This window comes from Peromyscus maniculatus, chromosome 2, assembly GCF_049852395.1.
Source record: "Peromyscus maniculatus bairdii isolate BWxNUB_F1_BW_parent chromosome 2, HU_Pman_BW_mat_3.1, whole genome shotgun sequence".
In the NCBI taxonomy this organism is placed as follows: Eukaryota; Metazoa; Chordata; class Mammalia; order Rodentia; family Cricetidae; genus Peromyscus; species Peromyscus maniculatus.
Window position 1 is genome coordinate 129675582 of NC_134853.1, and position 19013 is coordinate 129694594.

At 43.7% G+C, this 19013-nt stretch overlaps 1 protein-coding gene across 2 annotated transcripts in view; it reads left to right on the forward strand.

The window, feature by feature from the left end:
- Rab3b (RAB3B, member RAS oncogene family) overlaps positions 1 to 19013 on the forward strand; it is a 91301-nt gene that overhangs the window by 20465 nt on the left and 51823 nt on the right. For both annotated transcript variants that reach the window (XM_076564737.1, XM_006977746.4), the window contains exon 2: positions 13189 to 13416. In XM_076564737.1, coding sequence (XP_076420852.1) covers positions 13189 to 13416 — 228 coding nt within the window. The remainder of the gene's footprint in view (positions 1 to 13188; positions 13417 to 19013) is intronic.

Consider the following 19013-nt stretch of genomic DNA (forward strand, 5'->3'; position numbering starts at 1 on the left):
GGCACTGGACCCGACGACCACAATGCCAACTGGTGTCACGGGCAAGAAGAGCATAGTGGATAGAAAAATTCATCTCACACGCAACTCTGTCCTGGAATCCAAGCATGGAGGAGGCTTTGCGAGGGCAGGATGACGGCCTCCAGAAGCCAACAGAGGTGGAGAGTGGAGAGGGTTTCTCCATCCCTCCCTCCCAGAATCCAGATGAAAAGCTGTAGGCTGCCGGGTGGTGGTGGCGCACGCCTTTAACCCCAGCACTCGGGAGGCAGAGCCAGGCGGATCTCTGTGAGTTCGAGGCCAGCCTGGGCTACCAAGTGAGTCCCAGGAAAGGCGCAAAGCTACACAGAGAAACCCTGTCTCGAAAAACCAAAAAAAAAAAAAAAAAAAAAAAAAGAAAAGAAAAGAAAAGCTGTAGGCTATAAACAGAAAGTATGTGGATGTGTTGGTGTGTGTGTGTGTGCACGAGCAGGTATGTGTGTACCTTCATACAAGCAGAGAGAGCACACTCATTCTGTGCCCCAACACAGAAGAGGAGAGTACTTAGTGCAAGCTTGAGGACCTAAGTTCAAATCCTTAGCATATAAGAGCCTGGTATGATCTCGCTGCCTGAACCCCAGCTGTGGGGACAGAGACCGGGCAGACCCCTGGAGCTTGAAATGTGACCGTCTCAAAAAAAAAAAAATAAAGTGTCAGAGCTGAAAAGATGGCTTATCAGCTAGGAGCACTTGTTGCTCTTGTAGAGGACAAGGGTTCAGTTCTTAGGAACAGCATGTGGCTCCCAACCATCCTAACTCCAGTCCCAGGGGACTCTGACACCCTCTTCTGATCACAACAGGCACTATAGGCAAGACATTCATACACATAAAAAAATTTAAATCTAAAATAATCTAAATTGAAAAGAAGAAAAAAGTAAGGTGAAGAGGAATAGAGGACGATATCAGGGCCCTCCTCTAGCGTCTGGGGTGCAGTGGCACACAGGCACGTGGCGTAAAGGTGCCTCCATCCATAAACCACACACACACACACACACACACACACACACACACACACACACACACACACATACACACACACACATACACACACACACTCACAAACACATACATACACACCGCACAAAATAAAAATAAATAAAAACAAACAGAGGAAGACCATGGAAGTTGGGAAAGGCCACCTGTGGGAGTCAGAAGCCATAGCGTGTTGGGAGCAGAGGGGAGGGATTTGAGGACGGCAGACGGGCCAGTGAAGTCTCTTGGACACAAAGATGTAGCCAGCGCTGGAGTAATGCATGCTCCTGTCAGAAGACGCAGCATGGGGAAAGGTGAGGGACTGCGATGTGAAAGGAAACCTCAGTAATTGAGAATGCGCTCATGAGGTCCCTGCTCCATCTCTGCGGAGTTCACGGAGGGCCTGGCCACGCTGTAGGTGTGCAGTGACTGTGGACTGAGTGAGTAACTGAGCTGGGGTGGTAAGAGCCCAGGAGAATAATGTGAGTTGACAGGAGCTTTGTAAACTGTAAAGCACTGCACCAGAGAAGCCACCGTGGCTACGCAGGTGTGTGTGTCTGTGCAACGGCACCCCTGGTGAGCTCCTTCCAGCCGGAAGAGAGGAAACCAAGATGTATGAAGCTTCGCTTGTGTGGAAGGTAGAGAATGCCTCTGAAGCAACTAGCAGAATGCAGCTTAGCTTTTAGTGAGTCCTCAGTAAGTGGGGGCTGTTCTGAGAGTGTTTCTATGGCTCTAAGAGTCCTGGGAAAGCAGTGAGGCTGGGCTGGGTTGGTGGTGATAGGTTGGCAGGTGGGAATGGTCTAACGAAGGAACAGATTGGGAACGTGTGCTTCGGGGGAAGATGGTGTACAATAGAACAAGATTCACACCTACACCCAACTCCCTTTAAAAGTTTTTTTAATTTGTAAAAATTATTATTATTATTATTATTATTATTATTATTGTTATTGTTATTATGTGTATGTGTACATGATGTGTATAGGGGCTAGTGAGCCACACTGAAGACGTGGAGGTCAGAAGAGAGCTTGACGGAGTCTTTAATAAATGTTCCCTGAGGAGGGCAGAGAGTTACGTTCGCTGAACGTTTAATGTGCTGTGGTAAATGCATCTCCCACAATCTTCCCAACAAAGTTAGTTTCACGAAGGAGGAAGACTGTGTTCGTCTTGTGAGTTCCCTTATTCAGGCAATAACGAATAAACAATAGAACAGGAAACTGAGTCTAATTTGTTTGATTTTGAACCCCAAACTACTTCCATCACTTAGGATGACTTGATTAAAAATACCCACAAAGCTAACAAGAAGTCTCAGCGGGTAAAGGTGCCTGCTGCCATGGCTGAGGACCTGGGTTCAATCCCTGGGACCCACATGGTGGGAGGACCGACTCCTGTAAGTGGTCCTCTGACCTCTTCCACGTGAGCACGGCGACAGGTGTGCACTTGCACACGTACACACAAAACAGATATTTTTTAAATTAAGAGGTTTATAAAGCTAAATGACAGGCCAGCCAGCCCTTCAGAACCTCCCTGTCCCTGCCTCCCCAGTACTGGGATGACAAGCACACGCCACCCTGTTCAGCACTTTTGTCTTGGATCCCAAGTGTCGGACTCACGTCCCCCTGCTTTTGGGGCAAGTGTTTGACCGACTGACTCATCTATCCTCCCAGATCCTGTAAAGCATTCGTTTACATGCTGACTTTAAAGTTGTTCTGGAAAGCCATTTTATTCACTCATTCTGCAGAGCAGAAACCAAGGCTAGGCGTGTGAATTGCCGATAGTTGTATAATTACTGTGAGAGCCGCGCTCAGCCCAGGTCTCTCAGACTTAATGCCATGGCGAGTCCTCTGACTCCCATCAGAAAAGCACATCCATTCCCTCTCCACTGCATTCACTGCATAGTCCATCTCTTCCTGCAGGACCGCAGGATTCTTCCGTTCTTGCGCTCCCCTTTCCTAGCTGAAGTCACCTTCTTCCCTAGGTGTATTTTTTTTTGTTTGTTTGGTTGGTTTTTTTTTGTTTTTGTTTTTTTTTTTTTTTTTTTTTTTTTTGGCTGCCCACGAGACCGAAAGGGTTATTTGTTTTTCATAACAACCCTTGGAAGAGACATCCCCCCCTCCCCCAAGTCTGGGACCAAGAATGGCTTCCCAGATCATTTCTGGGCCTTCATCTGTATTACTTGCCATGGAGACAGTGAGCTTGGTGGCTTTATCATTTTATGAGACTGTCACAAAAGAGGGAAGATTTGATTGATGCTTATCGTACAAATGCGGTTCTGTGTGCACCACTGTGCAGTGACCTGTCTGCTCACATCTGCCTCAGGCGGCTGCCTGCTGGGATGCTTTCTGCTTCTCTACCAAATGTCTATGTCGGCCCTGCCCCCCACCTGAGAAGATGCCCTCGAGGGGGCTTCTGTCTGAACCCGTTCACTCTGCTCTCCGCCTCTCTCTCTTCTCATACAACCTATCAGGAAAGCTATACTGAGTCCAAATAAGCAGACTTGACAATACAGTATGGTAAATGTGGTGTGGTGATGTGACTCTCCATCCTGAGAATGCTATTTTGCTCACCTGAAATTTGTTATGGTTTTATTTTTTTTAGGCCCAGCCAAATTCTGGGAGACATGCGGTAACAGACAGCCTGGCCCGCAACTGGCTTGTCATGTGACCTTAGACAAATCACTATTCTTTATAGAACCTCAGTGTTTCTTACCTGTCAAGTGATGGGATGGGTAGATCAGATAAATCAGGCCAGGGTTTAAAATGTATATTCTTGGGGCTGGAGGATGGCTCAGTGGTTAAGAGCACTTGTTGCTCTTGCTAGGGACCTGGGTTTGATTTCCAGCACCCATGTGGTGGCTCACAACCATCTGTAACTCCAGTTCCAGAGGATCCAGCACCCTCTTCTGGCCCCTGCAGACACTGTACACATGTGGTATACAGACATACAAACAAGCAAAACACCCATATACACAAAATAAAAATAAATCTTTAAAAATTAAAATGAAACTTGTATTCTTCCTATCCCACAGGTTCTATAGGAACACACACACACACACACATACACACACACACACACACACACACACACACGTATGTATGTATGTATGTATGTATGTGTATAGTCAACACAATGAATGAAGCATATTTATATTCATTCTATTACTTAAACTTTACAGCAGCTTTATGGAGTTACTGTTATTCCCAGATGAGCACACTGAGGCTTTGAGCTTGAGTAACTGCCAGGTTCACGCACTGAGCTACTGGGAAAACTGGAACCAGTACCCAGGCTTCCTGTTGTGATAAAAAGAAGCCTCAAGCTTCCCCTTTAAAAACTATTTATTTATTTAAACAAGGTCTTCTATAGCCAAACTTGATATGAAGCTGCGGATGACCTTGAACTCCCGATCCTCCTGTCTCTACCTCCTAAGTGCTAATATTATAAGCCTGTTCCAACATACCCAGTTCCCAGATCCTTTTAATCCTAGCAATTTAAGAATGTAAAATTGCTGAACATGGTGGGACATATCTGTAATTCAAGCATTTGGGAGGATGAGGCAGAAACATTGTAAGTTCAAGACCAGCTATATAGTGAATTCCAAAGCAATATCCTGCTCCTGCCTCCCAAAAAAGTGTAGGGCTGGAGAGATAGCTCAGAGGTTGCAGGACTTACTATTATTATAGATGACCTGTGTGGTGGTATTGTGTTCCCCAAATTTTGTACACTCTAATAAACTAGAAAAGCCACTAGATACTTAGGATAGGCAGTGGTAGCACACGCCTTTAATCCTAGCATTCCAGAGACAGAAATCCATGTGTTCAAGGATACAGCCAAGCATGGTGACTCAAGCCTTTAATCCCAGAAAACGAGCCTTTAATTCCAGGGAGTGGTGGTAGAAAGCAGAAAGGTATATAAGGTGTGAGGAACAGGAACTAGAAGCTTTTAACTGGTTAAGCTTCAGGCTTTCGAGCAGCAGTTCAGCTGAGAGCCATTGGGATGAGGACACAGAAGCTTCCAGTCTGAGGAAACAAGAACAGCTGAGAAGTTGGCCAGGTGAGGTTAGCTGTGGCTTGTTCTGTCTCTCTGATCTTCCAGTGTTCACTCCAATACCTGGCTCAGGTTTGATTTTATTTTATTTTATTTTTTTTATATTTTATTTTACAATACCATTCAGTTCTACATATCAGCCATGGGTTCCCCTATTCTCCCCCCTCCCACGCCCTCCCCTTACCCCCAGCCCACCCTCCATTCCCACCTCCTCCAGGACAAGTCCTCCCCCAAGGACTGCGATCAACCTGGTAGACTCAGTCCAGGGAGGTCCAGTCCCTTCCTCCCAGACTGAGCCAAGTGTCCCTGCATAAGCTCCAGGTTTCAAACAGCCAACTCATGCAATGAGCACAGGACTTGGTCCCACTGCCTAGTTGCCTCCCAAACTGATCAAGCCAATCAACTGTCTCACCTATTCAGAGGGCCTGATCCAGCTGGGGGCCCCTCAACCTTTGGTTCATAGTTCACGTGTTTCCATTCATTTGGCTATTTTTTTTTTCAATAATTGAGTAAAACTGAAATTTATTATAAGCCACAGTCGTCCTAGGGGCCTCCATGCTATATATATAGCCTCTATGGTTCTATGGGTTGTGGTCTGATTGTTCTTTATTTTATATGTAGAATCCACCTATGAGTGAGTACATACCATGACTGTCTTTCTGGGTTTGTGTTACCTCACTCAGGATGATTTTTTCTAGTTCCATCCATTTGCCTGCAAATTTCATGCTTTCATTGTTTTTCTCTGCTGAGTAGTACTCCATTGTGTATATGTACCACATTTTTTTCATCCATTCTTCCATTGATGGGTATCTAGGTTGTTTCCAGGTTCTGGCTATTACAAATAGTGCTGCTATGAACATAACTGAGCATGTATCTTTATGGTATGAATCAGCATTCCTTGGGTATATGCCCAAGAGTGGGATGGCTGGGTCTTGGGGTAGTTCGATTCCTAATTTTCTGAGAAACCGCCATACTGATTTCCACAGTGGTTGTACAAGTTTACATTCCCACCAACAGTGGAGGAGTGTTCCCTTTGCTCCACATCCTCTCCAACATTGGTTGTCATTGGTGTTTTTGATCGTAGCCATTCTAACGGGTGTAAGGTGGTATCTCAGAGTCGTTTTGATTTGCATTTCTCTGATGATTAAGGATATTGAGCATTTCTTTAAGTGTCTTTCAGCCATTTGTAGTTCTTTTTTTTTTTTTTTTTTGATTTTTCGAGACAGGGTTTCTCTGCGTAGCTTTGCGCCTTTCCTGGAGCTCACTTGGTAGCCCAGGCTGGCCTCGAACTCACAGAAATCCGCCTGGCTCTGCCTCCCGAGTGCTGGGATTAAAGGCGTGCGCCACCACCGCCCGGCTCATTTGTAGTTCTTGTTTTGTGAATTCTCTGTTTAGCTCTTTAGCCCATTTTTTTAATTGGACTGTTCAGTACTTTGATGTCTAGTTTCTTGAGTTCTTTATATATTGTGGAGATCAATCCTCTGTCAGATGTGGGGTTGGTGAAGATCTTTTCCCATTCTGTTGGCTGTCTTTTTGTCTTATTGACTGTGTCTTTTGCCCTGCAAAAGCTTCTCAGTTTCGAGAGGTCCCATTTATTAATTGTTGTGCTCAGGGTCTGTGCTGTTGGTGTTTTATTTAGGAAATGGTCTCCGGTGCCAATGCATTCAAGAATGCTTTCTATTTTCTTTTCTATTAAGTTTAGTGTAACTGGATTTATGTTTAGGTCTTTGATCCACTTGGACTTGAGTTTTGTGCATGGTGACAGATATGGATCTATTTGTAATCTTTTACATATTGACATCCAGTTATGCCAGCACCATTTGTTGAAGATACTTTCTTTTTTCCATTGTATAGTTTTGGCTCCTTTGTCAAAAACCAGGTGTTCATATGTGCATGGATTAATGTCAGGGTCTTCAATTCGATTCCATTGGTCCGTATGTCGGTTTTTATACCAGTACCAAGCTGTTTTTATTACTAGAGCTCTATAGTAGAGTTTGAGGTCAGGGATGGTGATGCCTCCAAGGGTTGCTTTATCATATAGGATTCTTTTAGCTATCCTGGGTGTTTTGTTTTTCCATATAAAGTTGAGTATTTTTCTTTCTAAGTCTGTGAAGAATTGTGTTGGGACCCAACATCCTCTTCTAGCCTCCAAGGGCTCATGCATGCAGATGGTGTATAAATTCAAACAAATTCACATACCTACACATAAATAATAATTTTTAAAAAATTTATTTTATGTGTATTGGCGTTTTGCTTGCATATATGGGCTGTGTGAGAGTGTTGGATCCCATGGAACTGGAGTTACAGACAGTTGTGAGCTGCTATGTGGATGCTGGGAATTGAATCTGGGTCCTCTGGAAGAGCAGCCAGTGCCCTTAACCTCTGAGATATCTCTCCAGGCCCCATAAAAAATAATTTAAAAATATTTAAAAAGTGTTAAACTGGCTATATAGTGGAAAACGTAATTGAAATTTATATTTTCAATTCTGATAAATTGGAAAAAATAGATATATGTTTATTGAAAGAGGTAACATCCCCTAAGGAATCACTATAAATGCTGACAGGTGAAAGGTGGCTAAAACTGCCCTGAGTTCAGAAGGGGAGGCAGCCAATTCATTATAAAACAGTCCCAAGTAATAGAGCCCAAGCAAGGAGAAAGATGGTTGAAAGAGTTGACTGCAGAAGTGAATTAAAAGTTGGATATGGCCGGGCAGTGGTGGCACACGACTTTAATCCCAGCACTTGGGAGGCAGAGCCAGGTGGATCTCTGTGAGTTCGAGGCCAGTTTGAGTGAGATCCAGGACAGGCACCAAAACTACACAGAGAAACCCTGTCTCGAAAACAAAAACAAACAAACAAACAAACAAACAAACAAACAAACAAAAACAAATAAAAATTGGACCTGGTGGTGAATGTCTTTAATATCAGCACTCAGGAGGCAGAGGCAGGCAGTTCTCTTTGAGTTTGAGGCCAACCTGGTCTACATAGTGAGTTCCAGGACAGTCAGGTCTATGTGAAAGACCCTGTCTCAGAAAACTGAAGAAGAAGAAGAAGAAGAAGAAGAAGAAGAAGAAGAAGAAGAGGAGGAGGAGGAGGAGGAGGAGGAGGAGGAGGAGGAGGAGGAGGAGGAGGAGGAGGAGGAGGAAGAGAATTAAAAGGGTCAATAAAATAATAAATACTGCATAGCTTCCACAAACCAAAAATCAGCACCAGATTGTTTATATATAGTCCTGCTGATTCTATTTATGCCATAGCTCCAAGTAGGTGATATTTCCCCTGTTTTAGGGCAAACACTCTGGCTTACAGAGTTTATATGACTTGTTCAGGAATTCAGCTGATGGCTAGAGCAGCAGTTTTAAACATCTCCTAACACTGCAGGCTACCACATCTAGTCTCTGCTCTTAGCTCTGAGGCTTTGCCAAATCCCCCTAATTCAAATGGGAAAAATGGTTCCCATCCACCCAACTTTCATTTTTCAGATTTACCTTAAAGGATAAAACAAGATAAAGGACCTGAAATCGAGTTAAGAATCAAATCTATGTTTTAGTAAAGTCCTCTAATCAGCAATTTTATTTCTCAGACTCTGTCCCTAGGAAATATTAGGAAAGTGAATAAAGGTTTCTGTAAAAAATGTCCACTGCAGTGTAATTTATGACAAGAGAGCCGGGCGATGGCTCAGCAGGTGGAGGCACTTGTCAAGTCTAATGACTGAAATCCACATGGTGGAAGGAGAGAACTGATTCCTGAGAGCTGTCCTCAGACCACCCCCATGCATGCCTTGGCATATGCACACCCAAACACACAATAGATAGATAAATAAATAAGCAAATAAGTAAATAAATAAATAAATAAGCAAATAAGTAAATAAATAAGTGTAATGTAATTCTTAAAAGACTAGAAAACAACTTTCAAAACAAAATTAGTCGGTGTGGTGGTGTATGCCTGTAATCCCAGCACTTGGCAGGTGGAGGCAGGTGGATCTCTGTGAGTTCCAGGCCAACTGGAACTGTCTGTTTCAAAAACAGGGACAGGGACCCTGTTTCAAACAAACACACAAAAGCCATAACAACAACAACAAACAAACAGAAAACAACAAACCAAAACAACAAAAAACATTTAAAATTGAAAACACCCTTCTTCCTAGAGAGAAAGATAACACGAGAGGATTGGCCAATAACACAGGGTGGACTGTAGCTGTAAATGTCACTGGAGTAGTATTAATGAAGAATTTTTAAAATATCAGTACTTTTTGAATGTACTTTAAAATCTAAGTACTTTAAAATGACTTTATGTTTATTTATGTATTTGTGTGTGTCTGTCCAAGTATATGCTGTGTGTGTGTGTGTGCGCAGTGGGCATAGGTAAGTGTATGCAGAGGCAGGAGAAGGGCATTAGGTGTACTTCCCTAGCGCTCGTCACCATATTCCTTTGAGGTAGTGTATTTCCCTGAACTGGAGCTTGCCTTCCTGGTTTGTCTAGGTTGGCAAGCTGCCAGGCCCAGTGAGTTCCTGTCTCTACTATGGTAGTGCCAGGGCTGTAGGCATGCGTGAGTTATGCGGGTGCTGGGATCCAAACCCATGTCCTCATGTTTACACAGCAAGTGCTCTTAACTACTGAGTCATCTCTGCAGTCCTGAATCACCCATTCTTGAAGTAGGATGTGTAAACTAAAAGGGAAGGTTTACAAGACCGTTTAAGTAGCCAGTGGTGCCCATCTGTCTCTTCCAACCTCACTGTCTTCCTCCATGGAAATACTATCCAGGGCATGTTCCACACTTGCTCAGGGAACATTTTCCTGGGGCGCAGATTAATTTAAAGATGAAGCTGAGGGTCTCGGATGAAGACTTGAGATGAAGACTTCTTGAAGGCAAAGAACGAGAAGACAGTGAGGAAGTTTTGCTAAAGGGTGGTTCAGAGTCTGATGTATTTATCTGATCTTGAAGAGAGCTTTATTTTGTTTATGCGCTCATCAGCTGCTTGTCCCTAGAGCTTGTCCAGATCTACTCGCTCACTCCTTCCTTCTTTTTACAATTATTTATTTAAAACTTTCTGTGTGTTTGTGTTCTTGCTTGTGTGCCACTTGTGTGGAGGTCAGAGGACAAACTTTCAGGGAAGTCAGTTCTCTCCTCCACCAGCCGGGTTCCCGGGGGTTAGACCTGGTCATCAGGTGCCATCAAGTGCTTTGACCCACTGAGCTACTGACCCTCCTTTTTTTGTTTTTTGTTTTGTTTTCTTTTTCGAGACAGGGTTTCTCTGTGTAGCTTTGCACCTTTCTTGGAACTTACTCTGTAGCCCAGGCTGGCCTCGAACTCACAGAGATCTGCCTGACTCTGCCTCCTGAGTGCTGGGACTAAAGGCGTGTGCCACCACCGCCTGGCTTTGATGCTCACACTCTTATCCTAGCACTTGGGAAGTTGAGGCAAGAGGATTTGCCTCAAGTTCTGGGTCAGAGAGCCTATCTCAAAAAACAAAAAGGCCAGGGCTGATGAGATGACTCAGGGTAAAAGTGCTTGCCACAAAGCTTGACATGAGTTCAATTCCTGTGGTGGTTTGAATAAGAATGGTCCATCTAGGCTCATGTGTTTGCTTGGGAATGGTACCAATTGAAAGGATTAGAAGGATAGGAGGTATGGCCTAGTTGGAGGAAGTGTGTCATTGGGGCTTTGAGGTTTCTAAAGCCCATGCCAGGCCCAGAGTCTTTTTCTCTGCCTACAGATCAGGATGTAGAACTCTCAGCTACTTCTCCAGAACCATGTCTGTCTATGTACTGCCATGCTCCTCACCATGATAATAATGGACTAACCTCTGAAACTGTAAGCAAGACCCCTATTCAATGCTTTTTTGTTGTTGTTGTTTATTTTTCAAGACAGGGTTTCTCTGTGTAGATTTTGAGCTTGTCCTAGAACTCACTCTGTAGACCAGGCTGGCCTCAAACTCACAGAGATCCGCCTGCCTCTGCCTCCCAATTGCTGAGATTAAAGGCGTGTGCCACCACTGCCCACAACTTATAATAGTTGTGTTGGTCATGGTATCTCTTCACAGAATAGAACAGTGACTAAGACAATCTCTGAATCCCACATGGTAGAAGGAGAAAACCAACTACTCCAAGCTGACCTCTGACTTTCACATGTATACAATCACACACACACACACCACACACACACACACACACACACCACACACACATTAATTTTTTTTTAAGAAGATGAATGAAGTCTTAAGCCCAAGTGCTAGATTGTAGGGTTAGATCTGTATTATGGGGTTCAGATTCAGATGTTCTAGGAAAGAAGAGGATGCTGCTAGACTTGACACATAGTATATATTTGCTAACGAATGAATGTGGGAATGAAGAAATGAAGAATCATGCTCTGAAGGATAGAAGTATCAGGAATGTTCACACCTCTGTGAAGTTTGCCAGTTTTTAAAGATGTTCGTGTTAACTGGTTGGCTTTTTGCCATATTAACATAAATCTAAATATATCTGGGAAGAGGGACTCTCAGTTGAGTTCATCAATCTGCCTTCATCAGATTGGCCTGAAGGCAAGTCTTTTGGGGGGGGGGTAGATTTTTTTGATTAATGATTCATGTGGGAAGGTTCCGCTCACTGTGGGCGGTGTCATCCCTTGACAGGTGTTTTGGGTTGTGTAGGAAAACAAGCTGAGCAATCCATGAGGAGGAAGTCAGGAAGCCACATTCTTCCACAGCTTCTGTTTCAGTTCCTTCCTTGAGTTCCTGCCTCAGTTTTCCTCAAAAGACTGTGAATTGAGATGTGTAAGCCAAATAAACCCTTTCCTCCTCAAAAAAAAAAAAAAAAAAAAAAAAAAGCAGACAAATATGATGCCAATCATTTGTTTTGTTTTGTTTTTTTTTCGAGACAGCATTTCTCTGTGTAGTTTTGGTGCCTGTCCTGGATCTCGCTCTGTAGACCAGGCTGGCCTCAAACTCACAGAGATCCGCCTCGCTCTCCCTCCCGAGCACTGGAACTAAAGGTGTGCACCGCCACCACATGACTCTCAATCATTTTTAAAAAAAATCTCTCTCTTCTGAGAAAATGCAAGAAACTGTTCTTCCCATTTTTCCAGACAAAGAGATTGAGGGCTTGAGGGAAGAAAGTGACTTCATTAATCCTTCACACATGTTCAGAGTGTTGTGATAGGCTGGGATTTCAGCTTGAAGCCAGGGATGCAGAAACAGAGGACGTTAGGTTCCAGATGTTCATTCTGAGAGAGGAGGCACAGTAAGCAAGTCTGAAATGATGTAGGTGCCCGCAGGGGAAGTGGGAGCGTAGGAAGAGCAGAGTGTGCCTCTGCCATGCTCAGGGCAAGGGACACTATGAGGATGGGTAGGCACCCAGTAGAGGAAGAGGAGGAAGAAGGGGTGGGGAATAAAGTATATGCATATCTATCTATCTATCTATCTATCTATCTATCTATCTATCTATCTATCTATCTATCTATCTATCTCTCTCTATATATATATATATATTACATACATACACACACACTTTATATGCAGAAAGTGGGGACAAAGGAAAACAAAGTGACATCTTCGGATTACAGTGAAGTCAGTGGCATATTTTGATATGAAGATGGCATAGGCAGATGGGGGAAATGGTTGAGGGAGACAGCTTAAAGAGTTGAGGGTTGAGTTAGCTGGTTCTTTGTGAAGGTGGACAGTTCAGGTTTTCTCCAAAGACCTGTTGGAAGCCAAAACAGTTTTAAAAACAGAGAATGATAATTCACTATCGAGCCTGCCCTCTTATAGGATTCTCTTTGGTCACCAGGTCTCCAGGGTACACCAGGACCTACCAGGCTGCCATTTATCTGCTGTCCCATTGGTCGCATTTTCCTGTTCTTGCATTGTTTTCTGTGGCAACCTGGAGATCAGTCACCATGTCTGATTCATATTTGAACACCCCCACCCCTGTGCTCAGCAGAGGGCTCACCCCAGGGCGAAGTGCTCAACAAATATTTGTTGAAAGAATGAATGGGAGGAGCTGGGTTCCACCCCAATCCTGAGACAACACTTGGGGCACGAACTATGGTGGGGAAGCCCTGAGTAGCGTTTCTTCTGCGATGGTAGGTGACCATTAAAAGATTGGGGACTCAAAGTCACACCCAAGTGATCACAGGCCTCTCTTGCAGATGGCTTCAGTAACTGATGGTAAAACTGGAGTCAAAGATGCCTCTGACCAGAATTTTGACTACATGTTCAAACTGCTCATCATTGGCAACAGCAGCGTCGGTAAGACCTCCTTCCTCTTCCGCTATGCTGACGACACCTTCACCCCGGCCTTTGTCAGCACCGTGGGCATTGACTTCAAAGTGAAGACAGTCTACCGTCATGAGAAGCGTGTGAAGCTGCAGATATGGGTGAGTGCTGGCCAGGCACTGTGGGCAGAATGAGATGTAGCTAGCTATGGGTACAAGGCCTAGGAGGTGGGCCTGGCTTGCAACATCTGGGTCGTACAGCATCGGATATCAATGCCATTTCAGGTCTGGGCCTCCATTGCCCCCATTTTTTAAAACATGTTTATTCTCCTGGGGCAGGGCGGGGGTTCAATTGCTGCTGCTTAACTGTCTGGAAGGTTTTATTCTGGCTTTTATAGCGGAGTGACCAAGAAACTGGGCCTTAGAGTTACAGACTGGATTTCAATTCTGCATCTACCACATCCAAGCCATGGAAACATGACTAAGTTATTTAACCCCTCTTGGCTACCCTTTCCTTGTGGGGGGCGGAGGGATTATAATCTCATCTAGTTACAGATGGTTGCTTAGCGTAGTTCCTGGGACACAGTACACATACCATAGATGTTAGTTAGAAATCAGTTATCTATTGTTGCATAACAAATTATTCAGTGATGTAAAAACAAGAGTAATAATTGATCATCTCACAGTTTCCGTGGGTCTGGCAGTAGGGTTTGCTTGGGGCCTTTCATGAAGTGTAGCCAGATACTGGCTTGAGCTGCAGTCAGCTGAAGGGCTGACGAGGGCTGGAGGATCCACTTCCAAGGTGGCTTACTCTCGTATCTGGTGCTGGCTGTTGGCAGGAGGCTTTCCTTCCTTTCTTCCCATCTGGCTCTCTTAGCACGCTTCACCGTCCTCCCTGTAGGTATGAAAGCTGGTTTTCCCCAGCTGGAGAGCTAAGAAACCAAATTAAAAATGGCAATGTCTGTGATATAGCCTTGGAGTATTCTCTTGGTCACTGATCAAGTGTGGGAAGAAGGTACACAGCCGTCCAGATACTGGGAGGAAAGGATCATGGAGGACGGGTCTTAGAAGTCTTAGAAGTTGGAGACTCAACTACCGTCGCTGTCTGCTGATGGTTCTAAGAAAGCATGCACCATTTGAGAAGCTTGTCAGAGTACTTAGCAATAGCTTGGCACTGCAGTTGGAAATCTTGAAAATTTGTGAAATAGTCAAAATGTGATGCTATGGTCTATTATACTTAATAAATGTATAATAATATATTGTGTATGTATCTTATTGTAAGACTCTACATCTATTTTTACAAATTATTTCTTGTATATTAATATACATAAATGTTATGGGGGTACATAGCATTTTTTTTTTGAGACAGGGTCTCATCTTTTAGCGTTGGCTGGCCTGGAACTCACTATGGGGATTCACCTGTTTCTGCCTCCTGAGTGTTGGGATTGGAGGCAACTTCTATCTATAGGCACATAGTATTTTAATATAGCAGCCCTATTTTACAGAAGAAATCAAAACCTCAGAAATTAACTTGTCTTAGGTCAACCACATAGCCACAAAGTGACATTTTAACTCTGAATTATGTGCTATTTTCCTTACATTGTGCATCTGAAATCTTAGACCACATTTCCATTTAAAATAATGTTAAATATTAATTTCTAGAGGGGTGAGTGTCCATTGACTCCCTATTAAAGGCACTGAAACATCATAAACCATTAGAAATAGGAGAAGCTCTGAAGGTTGTCTAATTTACTGGTTCTCCAATTGTGGTTCAGCCACACCAGCAACACTTGGGGATCTGTTAGAAATTCATTCTTGGGCCTCACCACAGATGCAATGACTCCAAAATGCTGGAGATAAAGCCCAAATCTGTGCTCCCAGGTGGTTTTAAGGCAGGCAAGAACCCCCAAATCTGTGCTAGTGGGCAGTTTTAGGGCAGGCTAGAACTGGAGAACCACTCATGTAGTCTACCTACCTTGTGGTGAGAGTTGATGAATATAGGAAAGCGCCTACTATGTGCCAGGTACTTTCACTAATATTATCTAATGTCAACCCCAGCACTGGAATGTGTGAAAGCACATGTCTATAGGATATGGTGATCAACACTTTGAAACTGGATCAAGGCTGTGAGAGAGAGAGAGAGAGAGAGAGAGAGAGAGAGAGAGAGAGAGAGAGAGAGAGAGAGAGAGAGATCTGCTATAGGCAACTGATGGGGTTGGGGGAACCTTGCATAAAACACAAACAGCTCTTGCCATTTTCATTGACCAGATGGCACACACTTGACAACTCCTTAGAGAACTGAAGAAAATACTAGAACTTGCTTTAAAATCTATTAATGCAGAGTAGATTTATTTTAACTAGTATTTACAATGTAGGTTGGCATGGATTTCCTTCGTGATTCCTATACTAGATGGTTGTGTATCCTACAGCTGAAAAATCTTGAGGCTGGAGGCGTTCTACCTGTCTAAGGGCTGGTGGTGGTGGCTCCCTCACACCTTGGTGTACTGAGAGCATTTGCAGTTTTGATGTGCCTGGCTTAAGTAGATTTATTGATTATGCTATTTAGTTTTAACTAAATGAAACCCCACAATGGGTGTGTGGCTTTTCAAGAGTCCTATAAAGAAGCCTCCTATTGAAGACTATGCTAAGTGTAGTGACCCAAGTGGATATAAGAGAGTAGTTGGCTGACCTGTCTCTAACTTCCTGGCACAAGTTTCTTGTCAGCCATGTTCCCAGGTAAATCTCACTAGATCTGACTTAGTCAATCTCATTGCTTTGCTTAAATTTTTTTTCAAGGATTTCTATGTAGCAGAATTATAACTTCTATACTGTTTATATTAAAATTTAAATATTGTTTCATTTTTGCTGTATTTGTGTGGATGGGGTAAGTCCATGCCCACATGTGTGTTTGCATACCAAAGATCAATTTTCAAAAACTATTTTTAATTATGTGTGCCTGTGTGGGTTTGTTCATGTGAGTGCAGGACCTGGGGAGGCCAAAAGAGGGCGTCTGATTCCCTGGAGCTGGAGTTAGAGGCAGTTTTAAGACATCCCAGGTTGGTGCTGGGAACCAAACTTGAGTCCTCTTGGTTGGTATGTGAGGCCTGTCTCCAGCTCCAGAGTTCTTCATTTACATATGGGGATCGAACTCAGGTCATCAGGCTCCAGTCATTAGAAGGTAAGTGCCTTTACCCACTGACCCATACTGCCACCCCTGGGCTTCTTCCTCTATTGCTCTCCACCTCATTTTTTGAAAGAGGATCTCATTAAACCTGGAGCTCACCAATTTGGCAAGATTAGCTGGCCAGCTAGCACCAGGGACCCTGTCTCAGCTCTCCCAAAGCTAGGATCACAGGGTATACAACCACACCTGTCTTTTACAGAGTGCTGGGAATCTGAGCTCAGGTCCTTGGGCTTGCATAAGAATGCTTTACGGACTAAGTCATCTCTCTAGCTCCTATTTCATTTCATGTATCTCAACATAGTCTGTGCCCAAGAGTATGCATAGGTAAGCTATGTGTATGTTGTGCCTGAACCTTTCTTCCTTAAATGGATATGTTTGGAGACCTTGATGATAAGCACTGGGGGAACCATGGAAGGGTTTTGACAAAGACAGATCTGCATCTTAGAAAAATTCCTGGCTTCAGATGCAGGATAGATGGAAATGAGATAAAGGAACTGTGGTTTAGATCTAAACCCATAAAACTGTATACATTAAGTTCTGTATCAGTTCGACATTGTGAAACCATTTAAAAATAAATAAATAGATATTGACCAAGCCATAAAAGAGAAGGACAATTAAAGTCACCCAGTGGCTTGGATATTTTTTAAGTGTCCAAACTAAAGGACATAGAAGTCATGAAAAAGGATATAAAACTGTTTTTCTAGTGTTCACTCTGTTGTGGATTTTTCAAGGTGTTTTTGTTGTTGTTGTTGTTTTGTTTTTGTTTTTGTTTTTTTTTGTGTGTGTTGGATAGGTGCATAAAAATATAAGTTATAGTAAAAGTGTAAAATGCAACAGCTTCAGAATTCTGATTGCATCAAAATTATTGGGATGTATAGACTTTGGGTCTGGATAATCTTACTGTGTGAATTTTTTTTTTGCGAGTTATTTACAATAAAGTTTTAATACTAGTAGCGATAATAAGGCTTCAAAGCAAGTGTGATGGTTTGGATGAGAATGTCCCCCATAGGCTTGTATGTTTGAATACTAGGTCCCCAGTTGGTGGAACTGTTTGTGAAGGACTAGGAGGTGTGGTCTTGTTGAAGGAGCTGTGTCCATGGGGGTGGACTTTGAGATTTTAAAAGCTCATGACATTCCTTGTTAACTTTCTCTGCCTTGTGCTTGTGGATGAAGATGAGAGCTTTCAGCCACTGCTCCAGCACCATGTCTGTCTGTCTGCTGCCATGTTCCCCACCATGATGGTAGGGGGCTCTATCTTTCTGCAACTGTGAGCCCCTAATTAAATGCTTTTTAAAAGTAAGTTGCCATGGTCATGGTGTTTTGTCGCAGCAATAAAAAGGTCACTAAGGCAGCAAATGTGGCAGTTTACTGGGGCTGCAGTAATAAGTACCACATACTAGGTGGCTTAGCAGCGGAAATGGTTTTCTCATAGTTCTAGAGACAAGTCCAAGATCAGGGTCCAGGCAGGAATGCAAAGGACACCTCTTCCCTTCCATCTGTGTGGCCATGCAGGAGAAACAGAGCATTAAGATTCTTGGTGTCTCTCAGGACACTAATTCTGTTAATCAAGGCCTCGCCCCTATGCCTTAATAATGTTAATAACATCTTAGAGGTCCCGTTTCCAAATGCAGCTGCATTTCAAGCTAAGTTTCAACATATGAATTTCAGGAGGACCCAGAAATTCAGTTTATGATAGTGGCAAAGTGACAAATAGACTAGAAATGAAAGAGACTTAGGAATTTACTAGTTTTGATGATCAATGTATTATGAAGACAGAGAGAGGAAAACACATACTCCTTGTATACTTTTTACACAAAAATTCTGTGATTTTTTTTTTAAAGCTGTGTGACTTCCAGTAGATCACCTTGTGTCTGCAAATACCTAATATTTCCTATTGTAACTCTCCGTAGGGTTGTGGATGAGCATTAGAACAGCAGCAGAACATAGTGCCCGCCACATACAAGACATGTTAGGTTCTATTTCAGGTTCTGGCTCCTGGTCCACAGATAAAGGACTCTTGGGTCATATCCAGTTGCAGGAGTGCTAAACTGGCACCTAGTGACTTACCAGCATGGTATGAAATGTTTACTTAGCTTCTCCAGCCCAGCTCTCCTAGGGCATTTCAGGAAGCTGTTCTCCACGTGGAGAGGGGAGAGGGAGGGGAGGAGCGTCCCTCAGCAGGACCACCCACAACTGGAGCTTTTGTTATCTCTGGGGACAGTGGAGGGTGATGGCATGGGGCACCTTGCTCTTTCCATTCTCTTCTCGCGTAGGTCCTTGAGTATTTCCTGTTTCCTGAGAGGCCAGTAAATGAGGATCAGAGGAGAAAATCTTCCTGGGGAGGTAGGGTTAAGAGTAAAGCCTCATTCATAGGGAGTGTACACACACGTGACTGAGTACCTTCAAAGCCACAGACCCAACTGGAGAGAGGCCATTTGTTGCTGGTTCTGGTTGCCAAGCAACCCCGGGAGACCTGTGGGAAGAGGAGAACAGGGAGGGCTTCTGCCCCCTGTGTGTGTGGCCTGTTGATCTGCTGGTCAGGGGAAGAATCCACGGGTCTGGGGAAGGACCAAGC